This window comes from Myotis brandtii, unplaced genomic scaffold (assembly GCF_000412655.1).
Source record: "Myotis brandtii unplaced genomic scaffold, ASM41265v1 scaffold274, whole genome shotgun sequence".
In the NCBI taxonomy this organism is placed as follows: Eukaryota; Metazoa; Chordata; class Mammalia; order Chiroptera; family Vespertilionidae; genus Myotis; species Myotis brandtii.
The window spans coordinates 4480877-4508872 of record NW_005360425.1 but is presented as its reverse complement, the minus strand read 5'-3'; the positions used below and the strand labels follow the sequence as shown (position 1 = coordinate 4508872).

The 27996-nt window shown below is 40.1% G+C and overlaps 1 protein-coding gene across 21 annotated transcripts in view; it reads right to left on the bottom strand.

The window, feature by feature from the left end:
* Positions 1-27996, bottom strand: part of MACF1 (microtubule-actin crosslinking factor 1) — a 344123-nt gene that overhangs the window by 23419 nt on the left and 292708 nt on the right. For 17 of the 21 annotated variants that reach the window (XM_014541584.1, XM_005868634.2, XM_014541591.1 and 14 more), the window contains 26 exons: positions 27251-27410; positions 26617-26943; positions 25582-25666; positions 24328-24569; positions 23257-23463; positions 20754-20873; positions 20207-20314; positions 18460-18678; positions 17241-17444; positions 16509-16517; positions 15388-15619; positions 11769-11995; positions 10272-10394; positions 10073-10174; positions 9126-9227; positions 8862-9035; positions 8616-8771; positions 8282-8479; positions 7247-7375; positions 6412-6585; positions 3378-3533; positions 3087-3293; positions 2839-2958; positions 2266-2435; positions 1122-1281; positions 99-293 (listed from right to left, as the gene is read on the bottom strand). In XM_014541584.1, the coding sequence (XP_014397070.1) occupies positions 99-293; positions 1122-1281; positions 2266-2435; positions 2839-2958; positions 3087-3293; positions 3378-3533; positions 6412-6585; positions 7247-7375; positions 8282-8479; positions 8616-8771; positions 8862-9035; positions 9126-9227; positions 10073-10174; positions 10272-10394; positions 11769-11995; positions 15388-15619; positions 16509-16517; positions 17241-17444; positions 18460-18678; positions 20207-20314; positions 20754-20873; positions 23257-23463; positions 24328-24569; positions 25582-25666; positions 26617-26943; positions 27251-27410 (4306 nt within the window). The remainder of the gene's footprint in view (positions 1-98; positions 294-1121; positions 1282-2265; positions 2436-2838; positions 2959-3086; positions 3294-3377; positions 3534-6411; positions 6586-7246; positions 7376-8281; positions 8480-8615; positions 8772-8861; positions 9036-9125; positions 9228-10072; positions 10175-10271; positions 10395-11768; positions 11996-15387; positions 15620-16508; positions 16518-17240; positions 17445-18459; positions 18679-20206; positions 20315-20753; positions 20874-23256; positions 23464-24327; positions 24570-25581; positions 25667-26616; positions 26944-27250; positions 27411-27996) is intronic. The other 4 variants (XM_014541592.1, XM_014541575.1, XM_014541587.1 and 1 more) reach the window with 2 other exon arrangements.

The following is a 27996-nucleotide window of genomic DNA, read 5'->3' as shown; positions in this document are numbered from 1 at the left end:
TTCATTTTGAGATGGGCTGGAACCGATCCTGATAAAGAAACTAGAATAAATCTGTTCAAACCAAAATCCCTGGGGTTTTCCCAACAAACGTGTCTGACCTGTTTCAAGGCCTGCTCCAGTCGGCTTTGTTTGGAGACGGAGAGTTTACACACAGTGTCCCAGCGAGTGCTCAGTTCCTGTAGCTGCCCTTTTACCCACGTGGTATCATCGCGGCTATTTTCAATCAGCTCTCGGCCGGACCGCTTCAGTACCTGAACGGTTCCCGTTCGCTTTCCCAGTTCCTTCTGGAAAACCTTCAGGAGAATTCGTAAGAGAAATGTTTTGAATCCAAGAAGCAAAACCACACAGGAAGTTATCATTTAGTTCAATTTCCTTGGTAAGTTGCAGTCATGTGTCTTTTATGCACAGAGGGAGGCAGGATAAGGCATAAGAAAAATTAACCAGAAAAGGTGTCTCTAAAATATGAGCAGTGTGACTTGGGGTAGGTTGCTTAGCTGGAGTCTCAGTTTCTTAATCCATAAAATGGGAATAATGGTAAAACATTTCCAGAATTATAGGAGTCATATAAGGACACATGTCATGAGTATGACATATTCAGGGCAAATGAAATGCTCAACATGACAAGTGTAGGTCACCATAAAATGGGAATAATGGTAAAACATTTCCAGAATTGTAGGAGTCAAATAAGGACACATATGTCATGAGTATGACATATTCAGGGTAAATGAAATGCTCAACATGACAAGTGTAGGTCGTACTAAATATTGCTGCCCATGGTGCTGGGCTTGTAAGGTTCAGAAGGAGTAAAAAAGCAGCCAGTTTCATTTTACCTTTCAGTGTAATATTTGTCTTGAGGGGCTCCTGACTTTAAATTTATTTTGTGAGTCATCTGAGAGATTCAAATAGGAAGGGAGCGGGGAAACCTCAAAGTGAAGTTTACACATTGCCAAATCTAAATCTAACCAATTTTGGTAAATTCTTTGTGACTGATGTAGAATCCCAGCAGCAGTTTGTTTAAACTTGCAGAGCAAGGAGCTGCCTCCCTCACAAGCAGAGATCCAGCTCTTTCAGACTTCCTTTCTCCCTTAGCGTGAGCAGAAGGCACAGATCTCACCCCTCACCTTATGGGCATCCATGAGGTTCATGACGAGGTCGAGGTCCCCGTGCACGGGCTGGTCCTCGGCCAGCTGTGGCTCCACCTTGTACAACCAGTCGACCAAGGCCTGCAAAGCATCCATGAACTGGCCCGAAAACAGCAGGGCCTCTTCCAACTTGTGCTGCCTGAGAAAAACACATAAACCTTACTGTTTTTAGGCATTATTTATGAATGGGCCACAATTCTGACTGCTGAAAGGAAATACTGCTTGAACTCTACATAGAGAGGGACCTCCAAGTTGAAATGGTTAGAAACACAGTAAAAAGTGACTGAGAGAGATGCCTAGACATTTTAAATCAAACCACTCTCTAGAACAGTGATGGCGAACCTTTTGAGCTCGGCGTGTCAGCATTTTGAAAAACCCTAACTTAACTCTGGTGCCGTGTCACATATAGAAGTTTTTTGATATTTGCAACCATAGTAAAACAAAGATTTATATTTCTGATATTTATTTTATATATTTAAATGCCATTTAACAAAGACAAATCAACCCAAAAAATGAGTTCGCGTGTCACCTCTGACACGCGTGTCATAGGTTCGCCATTACTGCTCTAGAATGAATTAATCATAGTGTAGGTAGGAGACAGGCACAGATGCCCTTTGGCATCTTAGAGTCCAGCAGTACTGCTCTAGAATGAATTAATCATAGTGTAGGTAGGATGCCCTTTGGCATCTTAGAGTCCAGCAATTATACACATGGACACACCCTAATGACCAAGGTCTGCCTGTGTTGCTCAGTACAGATCAGATATCATGCTGGTTAAGTGAGGTAACACACGCAGAGGTTTTGCATAGTGTCCAGCACATGATGAGAGCCCTCAGCGAGTCAGCTAGTGGTATTATAAGTTGGTGATTTACAAATACTGAGTTACTGACCTATTACTGTGGGCTTCTCTCTTTCTAATACAATAATGTTCAAGTGTAAAATGAAAGAATTTCAATACATTTTATTCAAATTTTTCATACCTCACTGAACTAACGAGACACTGCGATGCTATAAAACCTGCTACTGAAGCATATGCTTTATTACCACTTTATGGAGTCCAGTAACAGTCTCTCAGGGAGCTTTGGGATAACATACAACCCACGGAGGGGACACGCATGCTCACCTCTCCACAGACTTGCCACACACAGTATCCCATTTGTCTCTGACTTCTCCCAGTAAGTTGTCAAGTGTCTGAGTATCATCAGAAAGCAGAGTCTTTTCTTTCAGGGCTCTGCCAGTTCTGATTGTGGTGTCATACACAGGCTGCTTGCCACCAAGAGTTTTCTGAAACTCCTGTTTTCAAAATGAAAAGAAAAAAAACATGGTGTGAGATGACATCTTGATTTGGAACAAGGAAAAATTTTTGTGTGTTTCCAGGTTGGTAATTAGATACAATTTGACTGTGACTACTTCTTGAACTAATAAGAGCTTACCCTTAAGAATTTATAAGTCTTTGCTTATGTTACAGTAGTGCATATTTCTAAAAGCCTAGAATTCCTATAAGCCTACAGTTTTAACTTTAAGGTTTACTCCCACAATCACTTTGTTTGAACAGTTATTTAAATGAGCAATTGTCGCAGTTGGACACTGTCTAGACATGAAATGGAATACAGGCTTCATCATCTTGACGTTTTTACCCAGATAAAATTTCCAGTGAATACAGAGCTCAGGCCCTAAGAGCCACCGACTGCTTTACCTTATGCTTAGAGAGCTGCAGTTTAATTTTGTCTGGGTCATTGGATATCTCCAGCTCCGAGTCCAGGTGACTCTCTGCATCTTCCAGCCAGTCGACCAGTTTTTTCCAAGCTTCGTGGAACTATAATTTTATAAGAAGTAAGTTATAACAGTAAAGACCTATACAACACTTTTATGGGAATTAATCCAGGGACTCAAGACTTGCAGCCAGAGGTTATTCAGTAATTGGAACTTCCTTTTGTAACTTACTTGTTTTGCCCGCTTCCTGGCATCATCGAGTGATCGCCCTCTCTCAATAGATCGCTGGACAATCTTCTCCCATCGAGACTGGACGCTCACCAACAAATTCCTGATCAGAACAACGTCCTGCTTCTGGCTAAGGAACTTTAACTGGTTCCCGGTTTGATCCAGTTCTATGATCTGGTCTCGATGAGCATTTACTTCATTAGCAAAAACCTGGTGGGAAAATACTGCTGTGTTTAAACGGAAGACAAGACAACCAGTCCTTTCAAAGGAAGGCAACATCCTGGTGTCAGTTACCTTATGCTCCTCTATCTGCGACAGGACAGTGTTCAGAATCAGGCTGGGAGGAGAAGCGATGTTTAAATTCTGCTCTGCTAGCGTGAGCCAGTTGATAAATTCTTGCAGGGAATTCTGGAATTCTGTTGCCAGGTTGAGGGCCTCTTCCAGCTTTGACTGAATTTCAATTAAAACACACACAAAAAGTGCCAAATTCAGGAATTATAGCTTCAAAGACAAAGGCGTGAACTGTACACCAAATGAAATGACCTCTAAAAAGGAAGCCTCACTTAACCAACTCCCAAACATGCCTTGTTTGCAAAGAAGGGGACATTTTAATGTTAGTGTCTGAAACTGCTTATGAAAAAGGACACAATTTGCAGCGGAGCTCTCCTCTGCCATCCCCCACTTCCAGGGACATTAAGGAACAGGAGTAAAACTAGTCACAATGCAAGCGAACAGCTCCATGGTGACAGCTGCAGGTCTGCAACCCGCTTTGACCAGAGTCTCATTTTCCTTTCATGTACTTTTAGTGGCATGAAAACAGCCAATGAAAAGCACTTTACTGTAGTAAATACTCACCGCAGTGCCTGCTTAAATGTTTTCAGAAAATACGGCACCTAAAAATGTCTGAGTCTGAAACTTATTCTTATGTTATAAGCAGAAAAGATAATAAAAGCCCTAATATTCTAAGCAAAAACCTGACAACCCTAGACGTAAATTTTTAGATACTTTTATCTAAATCAGGTGACAAAAACAATGGTTAGGTCAAGACACGTGCAACTGTCCATGAGCACATCCCAATTGCACAGCGTCTCCAAGCTCCATCCACAGAGACCTCTAGCCCCAATACCAGGGTGAGGGCCTCTGCCCCTGGCCCACACTAGGCAGGCAAAACAGACTAATGACAGGTTGTTAAAAATGAAGATATCCAAAATATTCACAGAAGAAAGCCCAAGATGTACATTACAAATGTTAATTCCTGTTAATTGGGTTATATGTAACTTTTATTTTCTTCTTTGTGTTTTCAGGTTACTTTTGTAACCTAAAAAACCACTATAGCCCTAGCTGGTTTGGCTCAGTGGAGAGAGCGTCAGCCTGTGAACTGAAGGGTCCCAGGTTTGATTCTGGTCAAGGGCACATGCCTGGGTTGTGGGCTCGATCCCCAGTAGGGGGCGTGCAGGAGGCAGCCGATCAATGATCCTCTCTCATCATTGATGTTTCTATCTCTTTCCCTCTCTCTTCTTTGAAATCAATAAAAATATGTTTAAAAAACCCCAAAAAACCACTATAATGAATGCTACAAAAACATACAGGCCTAATCCAGTGGTCGGCTCTTCTTTGAAATCAATAAAAATATGTTTAAAAAAAACCAAAAAACCACTATAATGAATGCTACAAAAACATATAGGCCTAATCCAGTGGTCGGCAAACTGCGGCTTGCGAGCCACATGCGGCTCTTTGGCCCCTTGAGTGTGGCTCTTCCACAAAATGCCACATGCCATGCCCACACGGCGCAGAAGTCGGTATTTTGTGGAAGAGCCACACTCAAGGGGCCAAAGAGCAGCATGTGGCTCGCAAGCCGCAGTTTGCCGATCACTGGAGAAAAATAAAATCTACATCATATCTATCACAGAAATGCTTAGAATTTAATATATTACCAAGTTCCTAGATGGCAGGAAATCTTCCACTTTTTAAAAAAATATATTTTATTTATTTCAGAGAGGAATGGAGAGGGATAGAGAGATAGAAACATCAATGATGAAAGAGAATCATTGATCGGCTGCCTCCTGCACGGCCCCCACTGGGGATCGAACCCGCAACCCAGGCATGTGCCCTTGACCAGAATCGAACCTGGGACCTTTCAGTCCACAGGCCGATGCTCTATCCACTGAGCCAAACCGGCTAGGGCTCTTCTACTTGTTTTATGCTCTTGCCAAATCAGCAACAACTATCCGTGACACCTAGCCTGTGCTTTACCAATTCCACTGATAATGGGTTAAGTATTTATTTCTTGAGGCAGCCTGTTTCATTGTTGGGAAAACCCTCTAGAAATTTCTTGATTTTGAGCCAGAATCTGCCAGTTACTTTAATTGGTATTAGTTCTGCATTCTGCAGGAATTATAGGCAACAGACTGTCCAAGAATTAGAATGTAGCCATACACTCAGGTCCTTGGGCCATTCTTTATGTAACAAAATTACCAGACTCCACATTAAAAGAATTCTAGAAAAATCAATGCTTTTCAAATGTTCAGTTATGTATAAATATTTGTGTTTTTCCCATTAAATTGGATAGGATCCATGCCTTTATAGTTTCTACTATATACCTAGCACAGTGCCTGGCACATACATGCTTAATAATTATTTGTTGAATGCATGTGGCCAAGAGATTTGCACACACATTTTATTTGATCTGCCCAGCACAGGAATACTCTGCAGAGATACTCTGAGACTCTGTACTCATAAAAACCAGTGTTTTGGGGCTTTGATCCCTAATCACTTTTCTTTTGAAGAGAATTTGATTTTTGGGGAAGAGTGAGAAGGGGCCATATAATTTACTTCTCTCTTGATTTTTAGTACAATTCTTTGCATGCCGTACTTACACTAGAATCCAAATTCCTTGCGTGCCATTATTTGTCATACTCCCTGCATGCTCTGCTCCCACCCTCCCAATCTCAAGTCACCAACTCCAACATAACTTTGTTTTTAAGTAGGAACACAACAAATCTGATTAACAATGGATATAGGGTCCACCATTGAGCAGTAACAGGCAGTAATGTCTTAACTGGTAGATGCAGAAAAAGAATGAAGAATAAAATCAAATATTGGTAGAAACTAGTACCACCAATGCAACTTGACATGGATGGAAAATAGAAATCTAATTACAGAAAAGAGGGATGATTCGCATGAAGGCAATTCTGAGGACATCAGTCCCACAACTTCTGGTTCGATACACTGGTCTTTAAAAAATCTTCACAGAAATGAGATGGTAATTACATGCCGTCACCAAGCACCTACTCAAATACCATAACCACACTGTCTTCTGTGGTGATACCTTTCTTTCTTCCATCTTACTGCTGACCACATGCCACTTCTGTTCCAGGAGAGCGACGCTCTGTTCCGTCTTTGAGCCAGACCCAGAATCATCACGGCTTAGGAGCATGAGCCTGCCCTTGTCAAGTAGTTGATTATAAGTCTCTTCCTTGGCTTTGAGCTGGGAATAGAGTTCCTACAAGAAAGGGCAGGAAAGATATAAATTTCCTGAAAGATACCCACACACACATTTACAAGCACAGTTTGGAAAGGTCCAGAAAGGTCTCACCTTGATTAAAACCCTTTCTTTTGGATTCAGTTCAACTGTTGAACAACTAGGGAATGAAATCCACCATTCTTGCTTAGTATTAAAATAATTTTGTCACCAAATAAATGGAATTATTTTAAGGACCAGAAATCCTTAAATATAAACCCCAATCATTAACTTCTTTTTCCTGAATAATTTACCTAGACATTATGCCTTTTGTTCTCAGCTACTTTCTTGAAAAACTGTAAGTATCTACTGGGTTTCTCTAAATCCCACTGAAGTAGTCTTTTCCTTAAATAGAACCACATCTGTGCTATGTATCTGTCTTCTTGATGCTCTCACCTTCACGTCAATATTCTTGTGCCCACCAAGTTGACCAACTCAGAATTACCAGTTGTATCTCCAGCCAATTTCTCCCATCACCACTGCTGCCTGTGGTAGGGTATTAAAAGCCCGTATGTAGGCAGGAGTCCTCAAGGTTGTACTATATTGTCAGTAAAAAAGCATTACTTTGTAGATTCCCAGATACACATCAGGGGCTACTGACTATGGGATGCTTATGCTCAATATGTCAGGAAATCTCTATTACCATGTGTGTATCAAGCTGTTCTCTAGCAGTTTCAGGAAGTCCTCCTGTGGGCTTAGATGCAGAAAGTTGGGTCTCCATTCTAGTCAGTTCCAAGAGGAAATCTTCAATTTCACTGTGGAAACCCTGGGCCTTTTGTGAAAAGACATCAGGAACGTCAGTAGTCAATCCCAGCTTCAAAAGTAAACATTCTAAATCGCAATATGAGGATTTATATCGTTATTTATTGATCTTAGAGAGAGAAAGGAAGATCCACCCATTCATGTATGCATTGGTTGATTTTTGTATGTGCCCCGACTGGGGATTGAACCTGAAACGTTGGGGTATTGGGACGACACTCTAACCAACTGAGCTACCTGGCCAGGGCATGAGGAATCTATTTTGAGGGAGGAATTTTGGGCTGTTCTCAGGCAGAGCTGTTCTGCTACTGGATTGGCATGGGGCCAATATATTTATTTTTAGAATCTAGTAGAATTCCCCAGACCTCCCTGTAGGCAAAAGTAGGTTTATAGTTGTGAGCACACAAAGACAGTTTATTCTTGTATTATTATTTAATAAATAATCCTATTTCCATTTTAACAACTACAAAACTACTTTCGCCCAACCCTGTATTATAAATGTCTGATATAACCAATGAATTGACTAAGGCAGTGGTCGCCAACTGGTGGTTCACGGACCACTGGTTGGTCTGTGAGGTCCAAAGGTTGGTGGTCTCTGGACTAAGGTACGGCTGAGTATGAATATGGAGGGACCTGACTGGATCTAAGACATAACTGAATCTGTGAACAGGTCTGTTAAAGCAAAATCTACTAACTTTGAATTATAAATAAAGAGATTAGCTACAAACTAATCCAAAAACCCCCATTAAGTCAAAAGATGTTCTTTCTAGACAAGTTCCAGCAGAGAAATGACCTTCCTCTCAAGACACCGGGGACTCTACCCCAAATTGCTTTCCTTTCTGTGACTTAGACTTTCTTCTGAATGTTACGTGCACAGCTCTGCACAGCTCCACCTGCCTAACTTGGACGAGGCACGGACCTGCTGCAGTGTCGATTGAAGCTGCTGCTCCCTCTCCTCCGTTTTTTGTAACACTGACTCCCAGCATTGGTTCATAGTTTCCAAACGGCTCCTTAAGCTGCTGGCATCATCTCCAGCACTAGATTCAAGAAGTTCATTGCCAGCTTTGTTGACTGTTTCCACTGTGGCTTGATGGGCCAAAACATCATTTTTTAGAACCTAAAAAATGTTGAACAATAATTTATCTCTACAGATAACATCAAACCCAGTTCTCTAAGGTACACATCGAAAGGCTTCTGGTGGCAATATTTAGTCTGAAACCAAAAGACTGAGAGATGAAAAATAAAACACTTACATGGTGCTTCGCGAGCTCAACTTCAATGACTTTTGGATCTCCACTTATTGGCCTTTGAGCATCTAACAACTCTTCAGTGTGAATCAGCCAACTCATTAGTTCTTCTAAGGCATGTTGGAATTGGCCAAGGGCCAAGAGAGCACCTTCTAGCTTATGCTACCCAGAAAACGATATAAGGAAACAATTGTTAGGAAATAAGAAAGCAGTAGATAGTAGTCCATTTATGTACTCCGTCATTGGCCTTACCTGTCTGTGGGCAATCTTTTCACCCAGGTTCTCCCAGAGGTGTTTGAGTTCTGTCAATGGTTCTCGTATAATGTCTCTGTCCGTTTCATCAGTAGCTTTCTTTAACATCAGTTCACCCTGGTGATTGAGCTTCTCCATCTCAATTTGCTGTTGGTAAACTTCCACCTTGAACTCCTATCAAAGACATATTTAATGTTAACATCAAATCAAGTCTTTAAAAACGAACACGCAATCCTTCTTCAAAAGCCATTCCCAGATACAAACCTTCATTTCATTTAACTGATCTTTAACGGTGTTGAGGTCAGTGCCGACAGGGGGCATGGTGCAGAGTTTAATCACGGTGTTATCTAGCCAGTCAAACATAGCCTAAAATAAAAACACAAATAAGCAGTCAAAAACACAAGGAATCGGGAAAGAATTAGCATTATCTCTGCTAAATAAGCAGAGAGAAATCAAAGTGCCAAGTACTGTTTGTGTTTTTAGATGGCGAGGGAGGCGCAGAGGGAAGGAATAATGATCTTTATTCAAATAATATGGGGACTTACGAATGAAGCAAGCATTGGGATAGTGTCCAAAATAAACCATGATCTGGCAAAACTAAGTATGAACAAAAGTTACTATTTCTCATGGCCGGCTAGCAAGCTCAGGATGTGCTAAAGCTACTGTGCCAAGCTGTGCTTCAAGATAAGCTGGGTGTGGAACCTCTAGCCAGCGGCTCTCCCCGTAAGGCCAGCTTCCCTGGAGAGCCACCACAAGAGTCAGTATAGTGAACACATGATGAGAAGAGGAGCAGAAATCTGGGTGTCAGTACTTTTCACATAAGAAGTGGGAAACTCTGTGCCCTAACCGGTTTGGCTCAGCGGATGGAGCGTCGGCCTGCGGACTCAAGGGTCCCAGGTTTGATTCCGGTCAAGGGCATGTACCTTGGTTGCGGGCACATACCTAGTAGGGGGCATGCAAGAGGCAGCTGATCGATGTTTCTCTCTCATCGATGTTTCTAACTCTCTATCCCTCTCCCCTCCTCTCTGTGAAAAGTCAATAAAATATATTAAAAAAAAAAAAGTGGGAAACTCTGGCTAGAAATACAGGAAGAGCTTGTTGCCTTAGTTAGATAATGCTGCAGTCCTGCAAAGGTGAGCCACTCTTATGCTGGATTCTGAATATGACACCATGGAAGCTGTTTTCCGTGGCGGTCACCTCTTTGTCCTCACCTGAAGAGTGTCCTGATACTGCACAGCGGCTTGCATGGCATCCTCGAGCTTTTCTAGCCTCTCTCTCCATGTTTTGTTTAAGTTCTCCCAGGCATTATTCATCTAGAGGAAAACAGTCAACCAGATTCTTCAATTAATACTCCTGTTCAGTCTAAGTCCACAAATGTTTTGTCTAAACTCCTTATCTATTTCTCCACACCTCGTCAATGCTCTTCTTCACTTCGGGCTTCTCAGTTTCTCCACAGGCAAAAATCAAATCTGCTCCAAGGATTCGAATAAATTCCAATTCCTCATGCAGGCCATCTGTCTCCTCTTTAATAGTCTACATGTAAATGAACAGAGCATAAGCCAAAACAGAAGCAGAACAGAACTTCCCAAGCTTTGCAAATGTAACTATAGTTCCATCAATAGCAGATGTTGAACAGAATCTGTCAAATTCACAAAAACCTTTCATTGTTATTATTTCACTTATATACATAGTGAATTTTCAGACTCTAGTTATTTTTCATATTTATGTACATATCTATTAACTACATAGAACAATATATATGAAACAGTCTGAGAAAGGTATAATGAGCCTAAATAATTTACCAAAGGTTCATCCTTCCTGCTCCCAAGGAGATTATAATCTATAGCCAAAGTCTAATACATTACACAGAAGTATATCAACAAGGGTAAAAGAGTACTGCACAAGTCACAAATTCAAGAGCTGAGAGACTAGAATAATAGGAACACTAGGCTACATAATCTTGAACAAAGTTAGTTCCCTGCCAGGTCCTAAAAATAACAGGGGTGGGGAGAGGGAGACTAGCTGAAATAAAAGATATGAAAGAAATAATATTAAGACAGGCTTAGCTTATACTACATGGACAAAATGAGGGGAGAAATGCATTTAATAAAAATAAAAACTAGCCCTGCCGGAGTGGCTCAGTAGTTGAGCATCAACCTATGAACCACGAGGTCATGGTTCGATTCCTGGTCAGGGCACATGCCCAGGTTGCAGGCTCCATCCCCAGTGGGGGGCATGCAGGAGGCAACCAATCAATGATTCTCTATCATGGATGTTTCTATTTCTCTCTCCTCTTCTTTCCTCTCTGAAATTAAAAAAAAAAAAGTATTTAAAAAGAAATAAAAAACTACGCTCCCCCAAAAGACTAGAAAAAGGTATGTCAATGTAATAATTATTATCTTTGGATGATGAATCAAGAATTTATTTGCTTTTCTACCTTCTATTTTTTTTCTGCATTAAAGAAACATATTTGAGAAACAGAATAATGTCTAAGCATGTCAAACTTGTGGCCGGCGGGCTGCATGCCTTATTTAAACTCACCGCAGGCCGCGAGTTTGACATGCTTGATGCACACACTATAGCAAGGACTAAATTCAGAAATGAAAGCAAAACTGAATTTTCTAAACATATTCTATTAATTTGAATTGTTAAGTTTAAAACTGACAAGAAAATCAGTTTTGTATGATGGAACCCATCACAGTTGGTGGAGGTCATACAAACTTGTATTTATAATAAAAAAGGAAATCTATAATGAGCATATACTTTTTTCAAGTGGAAAATATCCTCTTAAACTTAAACAACTTTTAAGGCAACTCAGCTTAGCTAAGCAGTTAACACAACGTACTTGGAAAAAGTGCCTTTTTCAGAAAACAAACACATAAGAGAAGGAGTTTTGTTTTTTCTTACCTCAGCAGCTTCAACCTGTTGCTTGATGATGGATGGGTCAATGCCTGGGCTTTCCAAGTCGTGGACGATGTCCTGGGTGTCTTTGATGGTGGTAAGGAGAGCAGCCATGTCATACCAAAACTTCTCCGCTAGTTCTAGGACATCAAGAAACTTAATTTCTCGCTCTTCAGCCCGAGCTTTGATGTCCTCCCAGAAAAATACCATTTGATCCAATTTGTCCTGGATTTCTGAGGGGGTAAAAAAGAGGTAAGAATAGGACTTCTCCAAGCCTCATCAGAAATACCATCTAATTCTCACATTTTCTCTAAAATTATCTTTCAAAAAGGTCTAAGAATTTATATATACCTATCTTAACTTTATTATTATGTCTACATTTACATTTTCACCTACACTGGTTTCCCACATAAAGAGTTCACGGAAGTAATCTGGGAATAAGTTACCATCTAATATAAAGGCACTGCTCAGGAGGAGGAACCAAGATGGTGGCATAGGTAAACACCTGTACTCGCCGCTTCCCACAACCACATCAAAATTACAACTAAAATACAGAACAGCCATCACTCAGAACCGCCGGAAAGCTAGCTGAATTGAAGTCCTACAACTAGAGAAGTAAAGAAGAAAGCACATTGAGACTGGTAGGAAGTGCGAAGGCAAGGAACAGGCTGGGCTGACGCCCATATGCTTTTTTAATCGGGAGGGAGATCATCTCTGTGGAGGGCACCCATAAGGAGCAAGGGGTCCCAGCCCCACACCAGACCCCAGCCCAGGGTCCCAGAGCTGGGAAAAGAAGTCCCTACGGGCAGTAAGACCTACAGGCTGTAAAAACCAGTGGGGATTGGGGCTCAGTGACACAGAGGCTGCTGGAGACCTAGCTGCTCCTCTTAAAAGGCCGGCACCATGAACTGAACTTACAAGCTCCCACACCAGGGCAAAGCTCTGGGGAACACAGACACGTATGAGGAGGAAATGGATTGTCTGGCATCAGGGCAGGAACTCGGGGGCAGCTTTCTACCAAACGGAGGTGCTGGCAGGGGTCATTGTTACTGTTCTGGGACCTCTCCAGTCACAGGCCTGACTGGCAGCCATTTCTGTTTGCTCCACCCTGGTGATTGCCTGAGACCCCGCCCCATCCGATTTACACCCCAACCCAAGCTGTGTGCAGCAGCTTTTGCATATAAATGGCCTGTCCTTGCTCAGGCTAAAACCCTCTCAAACAAGCTGCAGCTGGGTCAGGGAGTCCCAAACCTATTAATAGAAGGCCCAAGACCCTGCACCAGCACCAGCCTGCCTTGCTTCATAGCTGGGCCTCATCTGTGCACTTCCAAACCCGATATAAAGAGGAGGAATCTGCAGATCTCTCTGTAGCTCCTGCTGGGTGGCCCCTGGCTCTGGCTGACTTTGCACCTCCCTGGATATCCAAGAGTGGTCAATGGTCAATGTCAGACCACACCAGATCACAACTCTACACATCCATAAGCAACACATTCAGTGAATACCAAAGCCCCACTGAAGGGGTGTCTCCTGCACAGCAGCTCTCCCACTGTAGCCGCAGCTGGTCCTCACAGCCAATTGGCCTGGAGGTCAATTCCTCCCAGTGACACCAACAGCAATCAAGTCTCAACTACAAGACTGTGCTCAAAGCCCACAAAGGGGTGCAATAGAGTTTCAGCTCAGGTGACTGGGGAGGCTGAGCCACTGGGCCCTATAGGATACCTACTACACAAGGCCATTCTACCAACTCAAGGAGACATAGCAGCTCTACCCAACACATAGAAACAAACATAGGGAAGCAGCCAAAATGCAGAAACAAAGAAACATGTCAGAAATGGAAGAAAGCAAACTACTGGATACAAAGTTCAAAACCATGGTTATAAAGTTACTCAAGAATCTTCTAGAAACCTCCAAGGGACTTAGTGAGACTTTTAAGAATTTTAGTGAAAAAGACAAAAAATATGGAAAAGGACCAGTCAGAAATTGAGCATACACTGACTGAAATAAAAAATAATATACAGGGATTCAACAGTAGAGTAGAGGATTCTGAGAATCAAATCAATGATATGAAATATGAGGGAGCAAAAAACACCCAATCAGAAGAGCAAAAAGAAATAAGAATCCAAAAATATGAAGATAGTGTAAGGAGCCTCTGGGACAACTTCAAGTGTACCAATATTTGCATTATGGTATGAATATTACCATATGAAATGAAGAGAAAAAGAGCAAGAAATTGAAAACCTATTTGAAGAAATAATGACAGAACATTTCCCCTAAATGGTTAAAGAAATAGGCTTACAAAAAAAAAAGAAAAGAAAAAGAAAAAAAAGAAATAGGCTTACAAGTCCAGGAAGCACAGTGTCCCAAACAAGAGGAACTTTAAAAGGACCCCAAGACACCACATCATAATTAAAATGCCAAGGGCTAAAGACAAAGAGCGAATCTTAAAAGCAGCAAGAGAAAAGCAGCTAGTTATCTACAAGGGAATGCCCATACGACTATCAGCTGATTTCTCAACAGAAACTAAGGAGGCCAGAAGGGAGTAGCAAGAAATATTCAAAGTGATGAGTAGCAAGGACCTACAACTAAGATTACTCTACCCAGCAAAGCTATCATTTAGAATTAAAGATCAGATAAAGATCTTCACAGAGAAGAAAAAGCTAAAGGAGTTCATCACCACCAAACCAGTACTATATGAAATGTTGAAGGGCATTCTTTAAGAAGAGGAATAAGGAGAAAAATAAACAAATAAAAAATATGAACTACAAAACAGCAACAAATACATACCTATCAACAATTGAATCTAAAAACTCAAAATAAATGAACAAGAAATCCAATGAACAGAATACACTGGTGAATAAAATAGAATCAGAGGCATGGAAATGGAGCAGACTGACAATTCTCAGAGGGAAGGGGGGTAAGGATGGGAAGAGATTAAGCAAACATCTTGTATAGACATATGCATTACCTATGGACACAGACAATGGGGTGGCGAAGGTCTGGGGTGGGGCAGGAACCAGGTGGGGAGGGGTAATGGCGGGAGAAAAGGTACATCTGTAATAATCTTGGCAATAAAGGTTAAAAATAAAATAAAATAATTTAAATAAATAAATACAAGGTTTAAAAAATAATTTAAATAAATAAACAAATAAATACATAAATGTACTGCTCAGATAAAAAACCTAAATACAAGGTTTAAAAAATAATTTAAATAAATAAATAAATAAATAAATACATAAATGTACTGCTCAGATAAAAAAACCCTAACTTGCAAAAGGACTGAGATGAGAAATTTATTTCCAGTGTTCTGTGTTGAACTTGCTATGTTTCCCATGGAAAATGTTATAAAAGGTAGTATGTTCTACACACGATTGATACTGCAGTTCATTCATATCAGGGGTTAAAGGAGCATTTGTTTTCTGGCCTGGGAATCTAACTACCAATTGTAACCTTGTTTCAATGGGCAGATGTGTTTTGAATTCTAAATGACTCCCAAATGACTTTCTGGAATACTCATTACTTGGGGACTGCCTTCACATTCAATAAAGTACATCTGGTGGGACGCTGGAGGTAACCACAGCCTAGAATTTATTGTATTCATTTTCTTTAAAAATAATTCATCAAGCACCTTTTGCAGCCAGATCCTTGTCAGCTCCCTGAGATCGTCCAATGAGCTCTTCTCCACGGCGCTTCAGAGCCTCAAAGGAAGGCTGAAGTTTTTCTAGCTCCATGGTGGCACTTTTATTGTCACTGATGCACTCTCTGATCTTGTCGACTTCAGCAGGGATCAGTGGTGGCATACGCAAGCGAGAAGAAAGGTTCTCCAGAGTCTCCAACATGGGCTCGATTTTATCATGGAACTGAATAAATGTCAGACCATTAGCCACAGCAATACTTCTGGGGGAAATGTTAGGGAATAAGGTCAAAGTATAAATCTACTACTGTTTAGGAGAAACTGCACATAGCCTAGCCTGATGGCTGTTGGGGTTGGCTAACTGGTTTGGGCATAGTACACCAGAGCTGGCCCATTAGAACAAGAAAATAAATGTTTATTTTGAGAATAAAAAAAGTAATATACCAGAAATGTGACGAGAAAGAGACAACACTATGAAACTGGTGAGACTCAGTGTGTCAACATCTCAGATGATAGTTGCATGCAATAGGTTAGACCAACAAGTTAGATGCCCTCCACCAACTATGTAAATGAATGGGGAACTCAATATGCTCAATGTCTTGGAGTTAAAATTATTATAGCATGCAATTTAATAACCAGCATATGTGACAGTGAGAAAGGAAAATGTTGGCACAATGAAAGGTAATTAAGGAAGGCCAAATCTAACCTTTTTCAAAAAGAATAACTACCTTTTCACTTTTCTGGTACTTTGAGTAACATGACTATAATTGTAAAATTTCAGTTACAATCTGAAGCAGAGAGAGGAGAAAGAGGGGCAAAACAGGTAAGCTGGCCCCCCTAAAAAAAAAGCTATCTAAAACCAACTCTGGATTCATTAATCAGAATAAGTCTTAACAACTGTAAGTGTCCTATAAAGAAATACATGGTGGGATTTTCTTAACAAAATCACTTCTCATCACTCCCTCACTTCTAGGTTCCATCCCAAATGAAACTGACATAATAAACTGCACTAATAAAATGCATCCCACTGAAGTAAAGGGAAATTTCCTGATAGGTAATCCTCAATTCTCAGCTTCATAAAAATACCCTAATCCCAGTGGGGGTGAGTACCTTACCTCTGCAATCTGTAATGGTGGGCGCGGTCAACACAACAATGAAATGTGACGATGTGGGGAAGACAGGAGCAGGCAGCAACAACACAAAGTAACACATTCCACAATGTGAGTGGGAGATGGGACGGAAGGTGGGGGGGAGAAACTTGAATAAGTACAAATATTAACCAAGAATATTGACTAAACAGGAATAAAATACCCAGACATCACAAAGTACTACTAACAGTAATATATTAGTTAAACAGTATGTAGTTACATGCTTCCACCCCACTGCTCCACTGTGGTTTCTTTCTCTCTGCCTCTTACTTCTCTCTCCCCAAGCATCTCTCCTTGAGTTAGGAGCTAGCTGGTGGCCTCCTGAGTAAGAGATCTAATGCACTGTCTTCTAAGTCTCGAAATAACAGGTCCAACAGGAATATGACTTTTCTTTAGGCTTCAGGGTGAATTTACCCAGGACTATCCCTGCTAAAGGATCATCACAATATAAAATTTTCAAGGAAACTATCAGCAGACAATATGTACCAACTGAGACGCATTTTATCCTCCTTGCAGCGCCAGCATACTCATGATCCTTGCAATAAAAATGCAGACCAACAAAGGTTCCTAGTCTCTGGTAATGTACCACCAGCCTGCTGGTCTAGACACTCCTGAGCATGGAGATGTATCTGATATAGAAACATCTTGCTCAGACTAAAGGATCGTTGAAGGTTATATGACTTTAAGACACACACGTACCTGAGCTGACTGGGAAACAGCCTCGTCCAGAGCCAGGGCCCGCTGGCGCACCTCTTCTTTAATTTGGGCATATGTGTTTTCTGCTTTCTGGTATTTTTCTCCCACCATTTCACCCTCTTCAGGGTTTAACTCCTTTAGTTGAGGGCCTATCTTTAGCAGTTTATCAATATGAGGTTTGTGTTCGGCAATGGATTCCCTTAGTTGCTATTTAAAGAAATATGGATTAAAATAAGCATTTTTTTATACCAGTTTATTTGCTTAAGTGCTTTTTTTAGGTTTCCAATAGTATGTTTTTTCTTTATTAAGTTATTACATATGTGTCCTTCTCTCCCCCCCCCCTCCCCCCCGCTTAAGTGCTTTGATCAGAGCTCATATCAACTTTGAAAAAACAAACCAAATAATTAAGTCCCAGCATTTCATCATTTACGGAGGGGGAAAAACACCTAAGTCTTGGGATCTGACACTACCTGATTCTCTCAACTGTTAAAACCCAGTTCAGATGTCCCATCACTTGGAAGCCTTCCCAGGCCACATCCTCTCTCTCTCTCTCACCCTCCAATACAAATTTATCCCACCATCTTCTGTACTCATAAATATTTAAATGTAGTAATTGTAATTTCCATGGTTTAATATCTGTCTTCCTCCCAAGACAGAGATACTAAGCAGGACAAGCCACAAATAGCAACATTTCTGATATCCAACCTCTCCTTGACTTTACTGCTGGCTACTTCTGGTTTACATCCTTCCACTTACAGGAATACAGAGATAGGAATAAGCACAAGCCATAAACCAAATAAAATAAACATTTAAAAAGTATCTTTTTAATGTGGTCATAGCATTCCTTAATGTGTCCACAAATCTCCCTTTCACCTTACCTACTTGCAGAAATGCTTTGTGACAGTCCTTCCTGGCTCTCACTCACTCCAGCTGGGGCCTAACCAATGGAAAGAGCACCAACCACACCCTAAGTCTAACAACACCCCATTGTCATTGGAAAGATGTTAAATTCCCTTGATGTTTACTTAGTTCTTTGTTTACTTCTGCAATACCCAGGTTCCTGATATCTCCTGATTCATATTAAAGGACAAAAAAATAAATTCAGATATGTATTTTTATTATGCAGAGAAATTCTGATTAAGAATTTCATAATATAAACTTGAATAGATCATGGAGCCCATTTTCAGTTCTGCAATTAAATAAAATGAGGCATACTCCTTACCCTCATTTCCTCCTGCTGTTGCCTGAGCTGCTCATGATCAATAGCCGGAGGAGGCAATTGTGCTATCAATACCCGAGTTTCCTCAATCCAGGGGCTGAGTTCCTCATAAGTTTCCCAAAACTGGTTCACCAAGACCTGTGCCCGCTCAAGGCGGGCATAACGCTCTGAGTTGAGCAGACTAATGGCTTCATATTGCTGTATTAGAGACTCCGTCTTTTCCTATGAACAACAAAAAAAGTAGGTACATATACATTAAAAAGTCTAAAGAAATAAATAACAAAACGTTAAAATATATGAACTAATCTAGTAAGATTGCAAGTGATTTTTATTTTCTTTATATTTATCTTAATTTTCTAACTTTCCTATCAAACATATACGTCTTACTTGTATAATTTTTAAAATAGGAAAGTTATTTCGAATACAGTAAAAAAGCACAACACAGCAAAATTAACCTTTTAGTGAATAACCTTTTACAACTTTAGATATACATTATTATAATGCATCAGTTTAAGACTGAACATCTCAGGGGCTATGATGGAGTCTTTGCCCATGAAGTTTAACTTGCCTTTTTTCCTCTGATAAAAAAGTCTCCACAAGCAGTACAGAGGTTCCTCAAAAAATTAAAAAATGGAACTGCCTTATAACCCAGTGATGTCACTTCTGGGAATTTATCAGAATAAAACTAAAACACTAATTCTAAAGAATATATCCATCCCTATGTTCACTGCAGCATTATTTATAATAGCCACGATATAGAAGCAACCAAGTGCTCATCAATAGATGAGTGGATAAAAAAGCTATGGTACATATATGTAATGGACTATCACTCGGTCATACAAAAAGAATGAAATTTTACCATTGCGACAGCATGGACGAACCTGGGGGGTATTATGCTAAGTGAAATCAGAGAAAGACAAATATCATATGATTTCACTTATATGTGGAATTAATAACAAAATAAATAAACAAGATAGAAACAGACTTGACTCACAGACTTAGAAGAGACTCATGTTTGCCAGTGGGGAGGGGAGGTGGGAGACTGGGTGAAAGAACGAAGGGATTGAGAAGTACAGATTGGTAATTATAAAACAGTCATGGGTATTAAGTACAGCATAGGAAATACAGTTAATACTATTATAATAGTATGTATGGTGCCAGGTGGGTACTGAAAATATTGAGGGAACACTTTTAAAGTATGACTGTCTATCAACTATGCTGTACACCTCAAACTAATAAAAAATAATATTGAATGTAAACTGTAACTGAAAAAAAAGTCTCCACAAACCTGGATTTATGCGCTGTATGTTTGGGTTACCTGTACCCTATATAAAAATAAAATAAAACTGGCGTACAAACTAACTTGTGGCCAAGCTTTTAGAAATGGGTGTAATCTTTAGGACCCGAAGAAAAAATTAATATCTGCATATGATTTCAAAAAAACCTATCATAGATTTTTGAAAGGTAACTCAAAGTCACTCATTATGGACTGAGGATAAGTAGCAATTCCCCTGATTAAAAAAGATGGATTTGCAACGTATTTCACATTATACAGTATGGCTGTTTAGACATTTGTGAGCACAGGGTTGAGTCTGAATTCCCCAGAACATCAAGCAGGTGTTTAACACCATTATTAGTAATGGAGGAAAAAAGCTGTAACTTAAACTTCTTAAAGTATAATTCCACAACTGTACCTCTAATTCACGGTAATCAAGACAAGAATATGGTGAAAAAACAAAATGCAATTCACCTGTAATACAGCTTTTTGCTCCTCTCCACATGTGCCAAAGATTTCACCACGATGACTGAAGAGTTCATCCATTGAATCTTTGTGTCGAATGATGTCAATGGAGAAAGCCTTTGAGAAAAGTAAATTACAATTAAAATCAAGAAGTAAAAGGATCCCAAGCCTGTGTCAGTGAAGTTACACTCCTATGAAAAATTCGCTTAAAAAAGCCACATCAAAAATTGTTCTTGTCTAGTTTGACACTCTGCCTAGCCACACATATTCAATGCTTATCTTTTAATAGCTTACAAAAATATCTTCCCTCATGAAAATCATTCATAAAATTATTAACCTTTCCTAGATTAATGAGCTTATTTCTACCTTTTTGCAAAGCAAAAAATCTTTTCCTCATCCTAACCAAATATTTATAGAATTAATCTCTATCCACCATCATGACATTGCATCATTCCACTTGACTTGCAACAGTAGTCAGACACTCTCTCCTAGTCACTCTAAGCTAGGTGGATTATACTAGCTCAGGACACAATGGATACGTCAGTGTTACACTTACCTTCTGTACCTGCAGCTGGGCTGTGGTCTGGTCCTGTTCCAGGCGAATTGGACCAAGGGCCATCAGTTTCCGTTTTGTTTCAGCAACCCAAGCTAGTTCTGCATCAGCAGCTTGCTCATACTAATAGACATGTTGAAAAAAAAATGACCATGTTATATAGAGCCAAGGGCCGGCCTTCTTAGAATTCAAATCAAGATGCAGAAAATTTAGAATTGCTTATACTTCAACAAATATGAGTTGATCCTATTTCAACTTCTTTAGAAAGAAGTTACAGAACCTAGTTAGTGGTCCTACAGCTAGAAACAACAATGGAAATTGACACTCTTAAAAAGAAATATACTTCTAATCTGCTTTTATGAGGCCGTGCTCTTTCTGTCAATCCTTCTTCCTAGCCATACAATGAATAGTTTTGGTCATGTTTAAATATAAACTAACATGGCAGCAGACAGCTGAGTCAAGTTAACTTGGAAGTACTCACTCAGCTGGAAAAGCAAACCTTTAAAAAGTTAAGAAGTGACAAAGAAAAACTAAGAACATGTTCTACTTGACTGCTGTTTGATCTGGGTCCTTGAATCTTTTATCTCTTCCTCTTCAACTCTGCCAATCTACACTAATATTTAAAAAGAAAAGAAAGCTCTCAAGCACGATAATTTTATGCTCAATTATCTGGCCAAGATTAGAGGTATTAATCAAGACATACTGGAATGCACTTACAGTCATAGCAAACTTCTGTGTAGTTCACAAAGCAATTATTGATCACTATGAACCCAAGGAATCATGTAATATTATTTTTATACCATGGCATATAAATTAGGTGCATTCCTGCTACAACGAAAAGCCAGTAACTTTTTCAAGTGGGAAGGAAAAAAGATGGAGTGCAATATGACACCTGTGTTTACTTGGGAGGGTACTATTTTGGATGGCTCTGCTATTTTGGTAGGCATATTTGGTAGTAATTATAGTTCTTGGTTCCCTCCCCTCTTCCATCTAATGCTAAACAGTTGAGTATGTCAAACTAAGATTGTGATGCATTTGGATCTTGTGGTCTAGGTATAATCTACTCCCATCACCACCTGCCTCGTACCAGGGCATTAGCTAAGGAGAAGGCACTTAGACTCTTCCCAAAGTTCTCTGCTCAAATGGGTCAAATAATTTGGGTCAAACCAAATCCATCCTTACATACCTTTACCAATTACTTCCCATCACTGAAAGGACTGCATTGGATTTACCTTCATCTCATTTTTCCTACTCCTGAGCCTATATTTATGTGGGTCATAGTTTTGTGTTTCTTTTTTTTTTTTTTGTACTTTAATTTTTCTTTTTTTTATTGCTTAAAGTATTACAAATAGTAGTACATATGTCTCCTTTTATTTTCCCCAAGTGACCTTCCACACACATATCTCCATTGCCAAATATTGTAATGCAGAGGTGTTTATAAACATTACCTGTTGTGATCTCTGAATAGCAGCATCAATTTCCTCTACCCTTTGTCCAACAGTGTCACTGACCAGCTTGTACTGCTCATTAGCATCCGACACAAGTTTATCCAGCCCTTCTCTGGCTCTCCAGGGCACCAGCTCCAAGAGCGCACGGCTCACCTCATTCACTGTGTCCAACACCAGCCTGTGCTCCATGACCTCTTTCTTTAATTCCTAAGGAGGGAAAAAAGTTTTCAGGCCAGACCTTGCTAAATTAAGCACATTAGCAGCTGTGCTGGGTGGAAAGTGGTATCTCTGCCACATATCCCAGCAGGGCTTTGACCTCCTTCCTTTACTTATTTTTTATTGTCTCAGATTTTTCAATTGTTCCAAGCCTGATTTTAGGCTTAGCTGCTTAGAACTGTCTGTACGACTTCTTGAGCCAAGCTCTCTTTGCATAAAACTATCAGTGCTTCTTTCTTTTTCCTCCTTACTTCAGTGCTTTACTCTCAGGCATTTTAAGTACCTAATGCTGTGCATCCAGAACTGCACTAGATCCTGCAAGAGAATCAAACATAACCATGCAGCACGCTTTAGCAAATGAATCATGAAAGCAAATTCTAAAGTGTTTTATACAAAAGCAAACTTCCTAGGGATTTGAGATTCAATCTTTTAAAAATATATATATATTTTTAATTGATTTCAGAGAGGAAGGGAGAGGAGGAGAGAGACAGAAACAGGAGAAGGCACTTAGACTCTTCCCAAAGTTCTCTGCTCAAATGGGTCAAATAATTTGGGTCAAACCAAATCCATCCTTACATACCTTTACCAATTACTTCCCATCACTGAAAGGACTGCATTGGATTTACCTTCATCTCATTTTTCCTACTCCTGAGCCTATATTTATGTGGGTCATAGTTTTGTGTTTCTTTTTTTTTTTTTTGTACTTTAATTTTTCTTTTTTTTATTGCTTAAAGTATTACAAATAGTAGTACATATGTCTCCTTTTATTTTCCCCAAGTGACCTTCCACACACATATCTCCATTGCCAAATATTGTAATGCAGAGGTGTTTATAAACATTACCTGTTGTGATCTCTGAATAGCAGCATCAATTTCCTCTACCCTTTGTCCAACAGTGTCACTGACCAGCTTGTACTGCTCATTAGCATCCGACACAAGTTTATCCAGCCCTTCTCTGGCTCTCCAGGGCACCAGCTCCAAGAGCGCACGGCTCACCTCATTCACTGTGTCCAACACCAGCCTGTGCTCCATGACCTCTTTCTTTAATTCCTAAGGAGGGAAAAAAGTTTTCAGGCCAGACCTTGCTAAATTAAGCACATTAGCAGCTGTGCTGGGTGGAAAGTGGTATCTCTGCCACATATCCCAGCAGGGCTTTGACCTCCTTCCTTTACTTATTTTTTATTGTCTCAGATTTTTCAATTGTTCCAAGCCTGATTTTAGGCTTAGCTGCTTAGAACTGTCTGTACGACTTCTTGAGCCAAGCTCTCTTTGCATAAAACTATCAGTGCTTCTTTCTTTTTCCTCCTTACTTCAGTGCTTTACTCTCAGGCATTTTAAGTACCTAATGCTGTGCATCCAGAACTGCACTAGATCCTGCAAGAGAATCAAACATAACCATGCAGCACGCTTTAGCAAATGAATCATGAAAGCAAATTCTAAAGTGTTTTATACAAAAGCAAACTTCCTAGGGATTTGAGATTCAATCTTTTAAAAATATATATATATTTTTAATTGATTTCAGAGAGGAAGGGAGAGGAGGAGAGAGACAGAAACATCAATGATGAGAGAGAATCATTGATTGGCTGACTCCTGTACGCCCCCCACTGGGGATCAAGCCCGCAACCCAGGCATGTGTCCCTGACCAGAATCGAACCTGGGACCATTCAGTCCGCAGGCTGATGCTCTATCCACTGAGCCAAACCAGCTACGGCGAGATTCAATTTTTTTTCTTTTTCGGATATAACACATGGCCTGCCTTTATGTACAGTCTTACTGTCCATGAGTAAATAAGAAAGGAAGCAAACAAACATTTTTGGTTTAGATTTAAGGTAGAGTTAGTGATAAAACTTAAGAATTTAAATGCAAGGATTCTAAGAGGAATCCTTTTCCTTTTAGTGTGAAATGACAGCTTACCTTCTGTCTTTGCTGAAACTGGGGTATTTGCTCCCCTGTGGGAGACTGTCCTCCACTGGCTGCCAGCTCCTCCTCCACCTCCCTCAGCCACCCAGTCAGTTCCTCATAAGTAGACTGGAACTTGGTGGCCAGCTGCCGGGCTTGCTCTAAAGTTCTGAGGGCCTTGGAGCTAGTGACTGTGATGTCTGCATAGCGAGTCTTTATTCCGTCTAGTTTCTCTTGGATAAGCAAAACCTCTTCACCTGTGGGAAGGCACACACAATTATTCATATTTAAGAGAACATGAGGGAGTCGCCTTCTAGAGATGAGCGAGTTTCTTTCTTTTTTTTAAAAAAATATATTTTATTGATTTTTTACAGAGAGGAAGAGAGAGAGATAGAGAGTTAGAAACATCGATGAGAGAGAAACATCGACCAGCTGCCTCCTGCACATCTCCTACTGGGGATGTGCCCGCAACCCAGGTACATGCCCTTGACCGGAATCGAACCTGGGACCTTTCAGTCCGCAGGCCGATGCTCTATCCACTGAGCCAAACCGGTTTCGGCGAGCGAGTTTCTTAATTCTCCTTTCTTCAAATCAGAGCTTACATTTTAGAGATGCTCTCTTCCTACGATAGTGATTTCACCTAGCATCCCACACTAAGACAGGAGGGAAATAAACGTTTTAATCAATAAAGAAGCCACTTCTATCCAGAGACATAGAAGCATGAAACAGAATGCGGAATCTCGGAGGGAAGGTGGGTGGGCGGGAGGTAATCAACTTTGTATGCATATATGCATAACCCATGGACACAGACAATAGGTGAAAGCCTGGGGCAGGGGGCTGGGGGCAGGTTGAAGAAAGGGGGACATATTTAATACTTTCAACAGTAAAGAATTATTTTAAAAAAATAAAGAAGCCACTTCTGAGATTATTAGGATCTGAGTTCATCTGCAGGTGTTTCTAGACGTTCCCCAAACCTTTCAGTGAATGCGGGCATTCAACATATTAGAGGACAGGGGGAGTCATCATCTATAAGCAGATGTGAGACACAAAGTCTTTTAGTTTTCAAAAGGGTTAGCAGGAAATAGAAACCCAGGCTGCTGGCTGACGGGGGGGGGGGTCAGGGAAGCACACATGGTAAGGACATGGCAGTATAATCAGTGAATACTAAACTTCTATATCCAAAGAGAAGTGGCTAATGCAGGGTGCTATTTCCCTGGATATGTGATTGTAAACATATAGAGGTGCTAAGAGATGCACTTTTCAAAGTACCTGTGGTTTGTTTTAGAAGAGCCTGACCATTTTTAATAGCTTGATCTACATTCTTCTTTCTGTTAACAATTTCTTCATTTAAAGCCTGAAAGGAAAGAATACCATTAATCCTAAAACTATGGCACGACAAAGGGAAAGAAATGAGACCTTTAAGAGATGAAATTTAAAGTAAGGAGATGAATACCAGTTTAGTTTGAACATCAGATATTTGACTCTTTCATTATGTCTTTGGTTACACCATTAATTATTCAAAATAATTAAATCAGATACTTATAGGCAAGCTTTCTTTAGTACTGGATGAAAAGAGTTTCAGGATTAAATCAACTTTACAATCTATTGCTACCAAACCTGAACCTAAGAAAGGTAGAGCAGAATTCAGAAAAATGTCTACTATATCCAAAACAAAGAATAAGACAGAAATTTCAAAAGAAGAAAGTCAGCAAGAAGTAGGCAGATTTAAATCCTGGTTAAAAACTTTCAATATTTGAAATCAATGAAGCAGAAGAATTTTAGATGATCAATAACAACAACAACCCCCCCCCTTGCTTTGTCTATTTTTACCATCCCCAAAGAAATCTCATGAAATGAATTTCATTTGATGAAATGAAAAGAGCAAATTATTCTTTCTAAGATGACGCAGAATCCCAGGAATTTGATCATATAAATTCTAGAAATATTTTTAAAGTTATAGCTATATAATCAAACCTTGGGAACTATTAGGCAATCTGGTTTTATGAAAGCTTCTGTTCGAATGAAAACTGGGTGAGATACATTACCAAAGGATGTAAAACCTGAATTGGAATTGAGATGGCCCCTGACTACACTCTGGATCATCGTCTAGAATTACTGATTCAGTTGAAGTGCAAGTATTCCCAGGGACTTGTCAGAAAATAGATTTATTTCTAAGCAACAAGTATGCACTTGTACATAAAGTTGAAATGGTAGGAATAAAAAAGCAAAGAAATGAAGAGAAACATGAATCAAAATTATAAAATAACTGGCAACATAAATAATAAGAATGAAAAACGTGAATACCAGATGGTCAGCATGCTGTTTCTGCAGGACATCCTGTCTGTAATCCTTTACGAACACTGAACTGAGCTTGTCCTCAACCTCAGCCAGCCAGTTGAGCACCTCTACCTCATCCTCCCCGAACAGTCTAGCGTTAAACAGTGCTTGTTCAAGCAGGGCTGCTTTCCGACAGCACCGGTCTTGAATCTCACTGTACCGGGCCTGCAATGAGTCTAGCTTTTCTGAGAGCACACCCTGTTCTGCAGAACATGTCAGGGAGGAGAGGGACTGCCCGATTTTGACTGCCTGGTGCACATCTGTTGCATGGCTTTCTATTTCCTCCTCCAGAGCCTGGAAATCCAAATGGAAAAAATGAATAACAGAAACAAAATAAATGAAAAGTAAACATGAAACAATGAACAAGTGATGCAATAAATTAACAATACGAAAAGTTTACCTATTGAAGGGCAAAAATAACACAATAGCTGTTTTTTTTTTTAAATGATGGTAGCGTATTAGTATCTATCAAGGATGTGACTACTCCAATTAATAATCTGACCATGTTTTAAACTTTAACCCCGGCCCAACCGCGGTAGCATGTTGCAGGCAGTTTTCTAATTCCAGTTTTTTGTTTTCATTTACCATAACTACTTCCTACCTTGTGCCGAATGATCTGCTGCTGTATTTTGGCAGTCTGCGTGCCAACAGGTTCTGAGTTAGCAAGCTTTTTCTCTGTGACAGATAAGAAGTCAGAAATAGGCTCAGCTGTCTCATGAAACTGTTTGGCCAGAACCAGGATATCTTCCAGCTGTTTATGCCTACACAAAGATACAGAAGAAGCTGCTAAGGCAAAAAGTCACATTAAGATGGATAACAGTACTATAGTCAATAAAAGACCAATCTTTACTAGGTACATTTAAATAACAACAGTAAACAGAACACACATACACAGCACTTTGCTGTTTTACAGGTTTTCATAAGCATTACCTTTATTTTGATTCCGCCATAACCTAGCAGTACAGGCAGAATAATTATCCCACCATTCCAAAAGAGAGAATCGATCCTGAAAGCCTACAGAGATTCCTCCAAGGCACCCAGTGGGTAGAAATAGTACCATGAGAATGAGAATCAGACCTTCTAACGCTCTTTCTCCTATGCAAAGTAGCTCATGCATCATCTGAACATGAGATTAAAATAAAGTTTACCCATAAGGGTGTCTCCAGCACAGAAGTCCTCCCACTGCAGACACAGCTGATTCTCACAACCAACTGGCCTGGAGGTCAATTCCTCCCAGTGATAACTACAACAATCAAGGCTTAACTACAACAAGACTGTGCACAAAGCCCACAAGGGGGTGCACCAACAGTGTCTACCTCAGGTAATTGGGACACTTAGCACAGAAAG